General features: G+C 39.7%; 1 protein-coding gene across 2 annotated transcripts in view; it reads right to left on the reverse strand.

Annotated features, from left to right (window-relative positions):
• Positions 1-9298, reverse strand: part of Ms4a5 (membrane spanning 4-domains A5) — a 13084-nt gene extending 3786 nt beyond the window's left edge. The window contains exons 1-4 of one of the 2 annotated variants that reach the window (XM_021151246.1): positions 9042-9298; positions 4614-4742; positions 3178-3234; positions 2148-2300 (exon numbers count right to left, since the gene is read on the reverse strand). In XM_021151246.1, coding sequence (XP_021006905.1) covers positions 2148-2300; positions 3178-3234; positions 4614-4742; positions 9042-9194 — 492 coding nt within the window. In that variant the 5' untranslated portion in view covers positions 9195-9298. The remainder of the gene's footprint in view (positions 1-2147; positions 2301-3177; positions 3235-4613; positions 4743-9041) is intronic. The other variant, XM_021151247.1, reaches the window with a different exon arrangement.
• Between the last annotated feature and the right edge of the window lie 689 nt (positions 9299-9987).

A 9987-nucleotide genomic window follows, 5' to 3' on the forward strand; every position in this document is an offset into this window, starting at 1 on the left:
GGGAAGTGGGGGGCGCTATGGGGGACTTTTGGGATAGCATTGGAAATGTAATTGAGGAAAATATGTAATAAAAATATTAAAAATTAAAAAAAAAGAAAAATGAAACAAGATATTTACTAAGTTATATACAAGGAATTCTCCATTTCATAGGTATAGCCTGCATAGAATGCACATCAGAAAAGTGGTCTCTTGAAGAACAAAGAAGAATGTCAAGAGATAAGAAAATGGTAAAGACAAAAAATAGGAAAGGGAAGAAAAAGCAGGGAAGAGAGAAGACCGCTGCTCCAGAGAAAGAGTAACTGGGAGAACAAGAGACATGAAGAGAAGCTGAGACTAAAGGCACCACTTGGTTCTTTCTAATTGGTGCAGAAGACTTTTAAAGTAGGTTGTACCACGGTAGCTAAGAGCACACATAGCCAGCCATACACAACTGGCCAGGAGTCCACATGCCAGTCAAAGCTTGCCCTCTTCTAAGAACAGATCCTTCTGTTGCCATTGCAAATGTTTGTGTGGCTAACAGCCTGTTCTCTGCTATTGAATAACTATTCGAGATTACCCCCCCCTTTTTTTTTAACAGAGACATATGTCATGGTGTAAAGTATTTTGACACACTGCACTTGTGCCACAGGAGCTGACTGATTTCCTTCATTTTTCTGTGGCTTTCTTTCCTGTTTTTGTTTTGCTTTGAATAATGCTGCAGCAGAGTTCTCATAATACATGTGTGATTTAAGTGTGGTGTCGATAAATACTGGATTGAGAGCTCTGTGTGCCTTTTATGTGCGTGAATGTTGTCTCATTGCTGAGTCCTCTCAGGTAATGATTATTTCTCACCCTGCCCCTGCCTGCCATCCTACTTCCTCATTAATCCTTGAATGCAGCCTGGAAGCTTCTAAACTGAATCCTAGTGGATGCTGATCACATTGATCAATAAATTTCCAGACTTTTGAGAGAGAGAGAAAGCAAATTGAGTTTTTTTTGGGGGGTGTGGGGGTGGGGGGAAGAATTCATTTTTAAAAATTAATTAATTAATTTGTATCCCAAATGTTGCCCCCGGCCTCTCTCCCAGAATTCTTCCCAAATCCCCCCACCCCAACCCCTTTACCTCTGAGACAATGCCCTTGTTCCAGGCATCCCCCTTCTCTGGGCCATCACATCTCTACAGGATTAGGTGCACCCTCTCCTACTGAGGTCAGACAAGGCAGTCCTCTGTGACATATGTGCCAGGGACTTCAGACCAGCCCATGTATGCTTTTTGGTTGGTGGCTTAGTCTCTGGGAGCTCCCAGGAGTCCAGGTTAATTGACACTGTTGGTCTTATGGGGTTGCCAGCCCCTTCAGCTCCCTCAGTCCTTCCCCTAACTCTTCTTTTTTTTGTTGTTGTTTTTTTGTTTTGTTTTGTTTTGTTTTTCGAGACAGGGTTTCTCTGTGTAGCCCTGGCTGTCCTGGAACTCACTTTGTAGACCAGGCTGGCCTCGAACTCAGAAATCCGCCTGCCTCTGCCTCCCGAGTGCTGGGATTAAAGGCGTGCGCCACCACGCCCGGCTATTATTTTTTTTTTTGTCCTTCCCCTAACTCTTACATAGGGGTCCCAGACCTCAGCCCAAAGCTTGAATGTAAGTATCTGCATCTGTATGTTATCAATCTTTAATATACCTACTTGACTCATTTTTTTATTTATAGATTTATTTATACCATCTTACATTATTTTACACCAGTTATCACAGTACTTTGGACAGAGCAGAAATGTCTATTTTCAATTTGCCATACTTTATATAGACAATTTACCATACTTTGTTAGAAATCTAACCTAAATATTAAAACCAAATAAAAACCATAGACACTCATAGTTATAATGTATACTGGGAACTATGAACCATGAGGACATTGCTAAGCCTCTGCCTTTTAGAATCTTTTTATATTTATATTATCCTTAGTTACTTGCATGTTTTATACCTCTTATAAGTTATGAGCATTTATTGTTCTATTCCACAATGCGTGGTCTAATGCTGATCTAATACAACGGGCTTTTGAATGAGAAAAAGGAAATACACATGTGTCTATAATACTATCTGGATGATGCTGACAGGGTGATAACCTTTTTGTTTACACCATCTGCTTCTCACTCTAGAAATGGCTCAGGATACTTACAACGAATAGAATGGTAATAGCGCCACACTGCATACCATCTGGAGAATAGCCACAGATGAATTCCCCATCTAGAAGGAAGCCAAATATGAGGAGAATGATTCCAGCTGCTGCTCCCAGAGCACTAAGTAAATTCATTGCCTGGCTCATTTTTATCTGCAACAGAATCAGAAAATAAAAGACTTAGGCCTGCCTTGTTTCACAGACAGAGCATTGGGGGTGGAAGACTGGAGAGATGGAAACCATATATACATATATACTTACAACACATACAACTTAATCTGTGCCTCGTTAACTTCCATTCAAATAGAGATAGCTATGACCTATTTAAATGTTCATTTAAAGACTGTGTTTAACTAAACACTGCACTTCGCCATCACTTTTACATCTCCCTAAAAATTACAAACTTTAGGGCTGGTGAGATGGCTTAGCAGATAAAGGTACCTGCCACCCGACAACCTGAGTTCTATCCTTAGGACCCACATGGTATGAGAGAACAAAGTCCTAAAAACTATCTTTTGATCTCCACAGATACACTGTGCATGGAAATGTATCCTTCCCACCCCCACATACACATAGCTAATAAATAAAGGCAAACACATTTTAAAATGACAAAATTTTAGGATGTTCTTTGATGCAAATAATTGACTGAGTTATTACTATCTAATGTTTTTGTTTATTTGAGTGAGATACAATACTATCAGCAAAGTATTCTTTACCTCTGGAGTGTGCTTGTGATTTAATTAGGTTGTGTGCACTGTGCTTTTCCTGTGAGTCAAGCAACAGCCTGTTACAGTATCTGGAATCCAGTAGGCACCAAAAATACTCATCAAAAGGACAAATGAATAAATGACTAGATTACTGAGATCTACTCTGCATTAACAACTGGGGACCAAGGACGGAGTCACTCAACAGTGACATGACAATCTGGAAAAGTGTCCCAATAGGAATGACTTCTGATTCTATGATGATTTTTGAAGCCAGGAAAATTACTCACAATTATAATTTTTAATAAGGTAGGCATAGAACTCACCAGAGTGTCCGTAGTTTTGCTTTTCAGAGCAATCAGGAAGGCCCCAGAGTTAATGAACTACAAAAAAGAAAAATAAATAAAGAATAAATATCCTAGTGATGGACATGATAAGAGGATGCTGAAGGTCTCTCAGGTTAGGTCTCTGAACACTTCTTTTCTATGCCTTCCTTCTAAGCTTACAGAAACCCCAGGGAAATGAGGAGGGTAAACCACCTCACAGAGCAAAGCTAAAAAGGCTGGATCTTTAGTCTGTGCCACCTCTTTGAACAAAAGGATGTTTCTACCTTACTGGGCTTTCATATCTTTATTCATTTTCCTGTTGTTGATCTGTTATTGGTATCATGATTCAGTTTCTAAATGCCCAGTGTCATCAGTTTATGAGCACTAAGGCCATATAGTTATCATAGTCCAACCAGTTATTCTGTTGGATGGAAACATAAGGCACAATTTCAGCCAGCAGACACAGACTGATAATTGAAAAAAAAAAAAAAAAAGAAAGAAAAAGGAAAAGGAAAGAAACCCCCCCCCCCTTAATTTTCATGGAGGTGGGTCAGATATGGCAGCTTCATTGTCTAGCAGAAACTTAAAATCTGAGTTCAGCCCAGCTGTGTTTAAATTTCTTGCCTCTTCCTCCAGACCCATTATTAGAGAATGCTCTCCCAGACCTTCTGACATCCAGACACCCCCTGTTCCCATCCTTTGTAGATGCTTTCCACCTAATTAGACAACTCCTCATTTGTTAAGACTTAGTCCAGCTGAAAATGACTCTGGACAGTGCCCTTTCCTCTGGAAGTGGCTTCTGTGTCCCGTGTCAGTATTTCTCACACCCTACAAGGAATTGCCACTAGGGACTGGCTTCTACTAAATCCTCACACCCTGCCCATTCTCTGAAGCTAAGTAGGTACTAAGCTAATAGAGATAGCATACAATTAAATAAGCATCTCTTTGTGCTCAGCCACTTGGGAGCTGTCCCTGCTCCTTCACTTTCTGCAGAGTAAAGTGCTTATCAGCATCAGTAGAAACACCACATATATGTAAGGAGTTTGCTGATCTCATGGCATGATTTCTTTCTCATTAGACTAATGCCTACTGGAGAATAATCACTGTACTAAAATTTGGATCTTCATTGTCTTGCTCTGTGAATACAGTTTGTCATATGTTGCAAATAATTTTGGATGGATTAATGGACTATAAAACCACCATAAAACCTAAAGGAATATCCCCTCCAAATTTCAAGACCCCAAAATGGGCTACTGTCAACTCTGGTGATTCAACAGAGCAGAGAGCTCGCTTTAATTGCCATGAGGTTAATGTCTTAGTGGCATTTTCTGCAGATTCACATACCCAAGTCTATCTTGTTTCATAACTAAGAATCCAATCGCTAACACCTCGCCTGATTGACCCACTTTTAATCGAACTAAATATATTATACTCACCAAAACAGAGCCCCAGAAAGGATATCCTGAGATAAATATAAAAGGAAACCTTGGGTATGGGTTTACCAAGGTGAAAAGGAAAATGACTCCAAATGAAAAGTTCATGATTCCAAACAGGATCTGGGTGGTCTACAAATAGAGAGGAAAGTCAGCACACATGGGGATGGGGCTAGTCCCACTTAAATCGTTAGTTCAAGGATTGGCAGTTACCCTTTTTATAGCCAAGGGAAGGAGGATGAATGCTCCTTTACGATATCCCTACACAGTTCCTTACCCACACTCCCATCTGATAATTACTAAGAGGAAAATGAATCTAACCCAGTGCTCCCAACCTCAGGGTCAGCTGCGCCATGAGTGGATGCTTCCAGGTCCTATTCTTGTCTGACTGAAATCGCCAGTTCACCAGCACTTATGTGTGAATGCTGACTTTTAAATTACTGAATCAGGTTGGCCTCAACTGGACACCCAGAGAAATCCTCTTGTGTAGAGGGAGGAGCCGATACTAAAATCTGATTCCCTAATTGGTTCTTGATTTTGTCAATAAAGAAGGCAGAAAGGATTTGCTGGGTGAAAGGAAAAAGGTAGGAATTCCCGGTCCAAGAGGAAGAGAATGGACACAGGGAAGGAGGCTCTTTGGCTAGGCTTTGGAATGAGAAAGTGCAGCAGCCATGTAAGGTCTTAGGGCAACCAGAACCAGCAGCCTCTGCCATCTGAGTTGGCTGAAACAGGTTAGCTGATAAGAGCCCAGCAATTGTGCTAGCTGGCTAGTTTTAAAATAATAAAACTGTCTAGTTTTTTGTTGTTGTTGTTTTTCCTCTGAGCTAAGGTTGCAGGGGAAAGAGAGAAGATGGCTTGATAGCTGGTGGTTTAGTGAAGCTAGTTGAGAGGGGCCTGTGGAATGTGGACAGCAGCTCCTGGATTTCCCGGATGTTTACAATCGAGTTGGAGCAAGGAGAACTGAAAGAAGTTAGAATGCGGCCAGAGCACCGGGCAAGGAAATAGTATGTTTTTAAAATCACATGTTACACTCTTGAATGTGAATGATTCTCTGAGCCTTTGGAAGTAGTGCTGCATTGCCAGGAGCAGTGCATCCTTTCCGGGCTGTTCTTTATGCTTCCTGTCCCATGCTTGTGAGACACATTCTCCACATGCTGTTAATGTTAGGCAGGGGGTTGATGGATGCTAGAGAAGTCTGGCAAGAATGAAAAAAAGAGCTGAAGGCTTATGGTCAGGGGTTATGTCTTCTGTGACCTTTTCAGTACACTTCCTTGGTGAGCTCTTTTGTTACTGTACTAACATTTAGTGGCTGAGTCATAAGAGGTATTGTGTACATTTTCATCACATCTGCATGACTATTCCTCTGTCTTATATTCCATGTCTTAAAATGGGTTCACTTTCTCCCTTTAAGCCTGATTTCCTGACTTCTATTTCTCTGTTGTTAATGCTGTCATCTTTCTAGGTCCTATCTTTCTAGGCCTAGGACCTTTGGGTCATCTCAAGTTTCTTGATGGCAACAATCCCAGAGTGGCTAACTTTTCTATTATCTCTACTCATGGAATCATACATACTTCAGCCAGCAAGATGCCTCAGCAAGCCTTACCACCGAGCCTGACAATCTTGAGTTCAATCCCTGGAACCCACATGGGTGGAAGGTGAGAATGTACTCCTGCAAGTTCTTCTCTGTCTCCACACATGTGCTGTGGCATGTGCATGACCATGTATACACACACACATGAATAAATACATGTAAAAATATAAGTAGCAATCTGGCAGAAGAGTTAAAACAAGTTCATATTTGAATTTTATCCCATTTTCCTGTTGTAGACAGCACTGGGATGTGCATTTCATAGCTCTCCTGTTTCTCCTACATGTCGGTGGATATATAGATGCCACACCAACTCCAGTAGTGACTTGCGTGACAGGCCCAAAAGCTTAGACACAGTCCCAAGGTGAAAAGTTCATGGAAACTTGATCTCCTGGAACCATGGCATTCTGTAAGATTAATGCTCCAAATCTGTCCTTGCTTTAGTCAGTGAACGGATCTGTGTGCTTTCCTTCAATATTGTTTTATTCTAAGTGCCTCTAAGGATTGATTTTGACATATAGCTAAGTTAGATTAGCCTTCACCAGTGTTCCAATACCCTAGGAAATTGTTGAGCCAACCTTGGGCTTTGATCTTTGTAAGAATGTTACTCATTCAGATGAAATGCCTCCAGTGTTGATAGTGATAGAAATCAGGCATTACATTCTACTAGAATAGAGCTAGTAATCTCAGGGCTAGTCTACATAGTATACTTAGAACAATAGATAGCTGAGTCACTCCCATACACAGGAATTTACAATGGCCGAGGGGGAAGGTGGATTATACAATAGACTAGAATTGGAACTATGGCAAGGACACGAAGCCCTTGTTCCTGGCTTCTAAAATTAATCTGACTTTAGGTGGGGCTACTTTTGATCCCAGTTGTTAACATTGATTTTTATCCCAGTTTGTTCCTGTTAGCTTTTATGTATGCATTCCTCTGTTTTGTTGTAAACGTTATTTTGCATCAGATGACTTCAGTGCACCTTGGATGACCTTAATGTATCACTTAACTTCCTTGTTTCCTTCTGTAATATAAACCTGATGTTCGCTTTGAGAAATTACATTCCTAACACTCCCTTTTGTTTGTGTCTGTCTGTCACTTTTTCGCTGACTCCCTGCCCACCTGTACCAGGACCCTGATTCTCCTGCAGATTGAGGGCCAACTGAGTCCAGTCTGCGGCACATAGATATTCCTCCATCACTCATCATCACCTAGAGCACTCACTGATTCTTTCATGTTACAATATGAAAACGAGACTCTTCACGCTTCCTCTTGGCTTGTTAGCTAATTTCTTGTACTACAGAATACTATCCTATTATATGGGTATGATGGGACTAATTTGTCAAGCAGGCTGCTTCTTTTATTAGTCTTCTTAAATCCTTTAAGCCTAGATTGACCTCTCCCAGCTCTCCTCCACTGCCTCCCCGATGCTTCCTACTCTTTAGCTTCCAGAACTTACTGCATCTTTTGTGCTTCTGTGTCCTCATTTTAGTTCTACTCGTTGAGATTCCATGATTTCTTCAGAGTCCATATGAAATGCCCGATTCATTGCAGAATGTGCTCATTCTTTTTAACTGGAACAACTGTTCTAACTGTGGGTATTCCCACATCACTGTCACCATTTATGATCCTTCTAGATACTCCATTGAAATATAATTCTTAATATTTTCATAGTATTATTATTTTCACATGAAACCTTTATTTTCTTAAAACTAGCTTATATTTTTTTTTCTGTGAAAACAGAAAAAAACATAGTTGTTTGCATACCTAGTGCAGTTTCTGTTAAAGCAAACTATTTCATTCAAACTTGAAGTCCATCATATTTGAAGAGATGCTGAAGCAGATTACATTAGTGTTTTCCCCCCCAGGTGCCACGGACTGATCTTTAATTTTTGTTTTATTTTATTTTATTTTATTTTATTTTATTTTATTTTATTTTATTTTTTGTTCTGAAAAGGATTACTTTCTACTTTCTATTACGAGAGGCTAGAGTTCAAAAGGCAAAATGTTCTCCAAGATATGTGTAACATTACCACCTCAAACATATCTGACTACTTCCTACCTGTCCATTAATTATCCTAAGAAAGGTTTGGTAAATGAAATTAACTTCTGTGGAATGACAGGTTAATGGATGGAGAAATGAATGTTTGCCAAGGTCCATCTAACCCTAGACAAAGAACTTCAGGCAACTAAGGAATTCCGAGAAAGGGAGAATTGATCTTTTCTAGAGATAACCCCGACCTCCAATAGATTATCCAAGTATCAGCCAGCAACACTAATCAAACTCAGAAAGTTGTATTTATATGTTTGCGCATTTATATACATATGTAAACAATAACAAAGAAAAAGAGACCATAAATTTGAGAGGGAACAATGGGAGAGGAGCCACGAATGAGGTTGGAGGGAGATGATGTACTTATATTATTAATTTAAAAAATTAAAGAGGCCATTCTAAAAAAATCTTTATACTTATATGCATAAACAAACATCTTTATCTGAATACTCTGTAAAACTATGAGTTCTGAGGTCTGCTTGGGAAGCTGTAAAAGTGTATGCTGCAGTTTGCGAAGAGAAGAAATCTGAGCTAACTTCTCCTCAGTTGTCCTTTTTTCTTTTGCTCCTTAAGATTGACTAGAAAATTCTCAAAGATAGTTTGGAGGCTGTGATTTTTAAGAGTTCAGGAACATTAAATTTACTCATCTTGTGTTTTCCTATTCACAGAATCTTGTTCATAATTCATGTAGAAGCACAATCCATACTTCCTGAATTGATTGGCAATGACATATGGACATTGGACATTGTGTGCTACCAGATCTTATACACAGGGACACATTTTACTCACCCCTAAGATCTCCAATTTTCTAATAATGATCTTCTGCACTCGGTTTTGGGGATTGTAGGCTGTGGCTGTAAGTTCTGTTGTTTGGTATTCTTGAGTGGTGATCTCTGGAGGGAACACCAGGAACAAGGGACTATGTACATTTTTTGAATCCATGATGGTATAGTTGGTTTTTTCAAGTGGAAGGAAAGGATATAGCTGGCACTCCCATTTAGACCATGTTCGTTTCCTGTACTGAAGCTGTCTAGAGCACTGGCATTGTTGTACTCTGACTTAGAATTATAGAACCATAAAGTCACAGAGTCATAGAATTTCAGGGGTGGGCAAGAGCCTAAAGAATTAAAGTGCCATTGCCTGTGTATTGGCTTGGAGAATATGACTAGTAATCTTGGTTTGATCAGAAAATACGGTGTCCTTGGGCAAGTCACATACTCCTTTGTTCTTACAACTACCTCATTCACATATATATTACCCTGTCAAATCTTTTAGTTCCCAAGTTTCTAATTCTTCCATTTCAAGTGTAGAGAGGACAAAACCTCTCAGGCCTTAGAACTAATCAGTCATATTATTCGTGTTGCCTGTCACTTAAAAGGTTCTTTTCTTGTTTTGTGTCAACGTCATTTTAGCAGACTTGTGTTATATACCACCCTAAAGCAGAGTGAGTGGCTTTAAAGAACTACAATTTTGTTTTGTGGGAACTCTGCCAGTTATATTGCTAGGTTTTCTGGCTAGTAATGTTCTATTTACCCCTGCCAACTTTTCTCATATATCTATGTTCACTAGTGGATTAAGCAGAATTAGACAGCCTCAGTCATGCATCTTCATCAGTGGATCTGGCTGCCAAATTGCAAGGACATAAATGAGCAAAAGAATTTATTACTTTTTTAAGTGTATGCACGTGTGTGTGTTGGTGTTTTTGTGAATGTATCCAATTTGTGTGAAGATACAT

Source organism: Mus caroli, chromosome 19 (assembly GCF_900094665.2).
Source record: "Mus caroli chromosome 19, CAROLI_EIJ_v1.1, whole genome shotgun sequence".
NCBI lineage: Eukaryota > Metazoa > Chordata > Mammalia > Rodentia > Muridae > Mus > Mus caroli.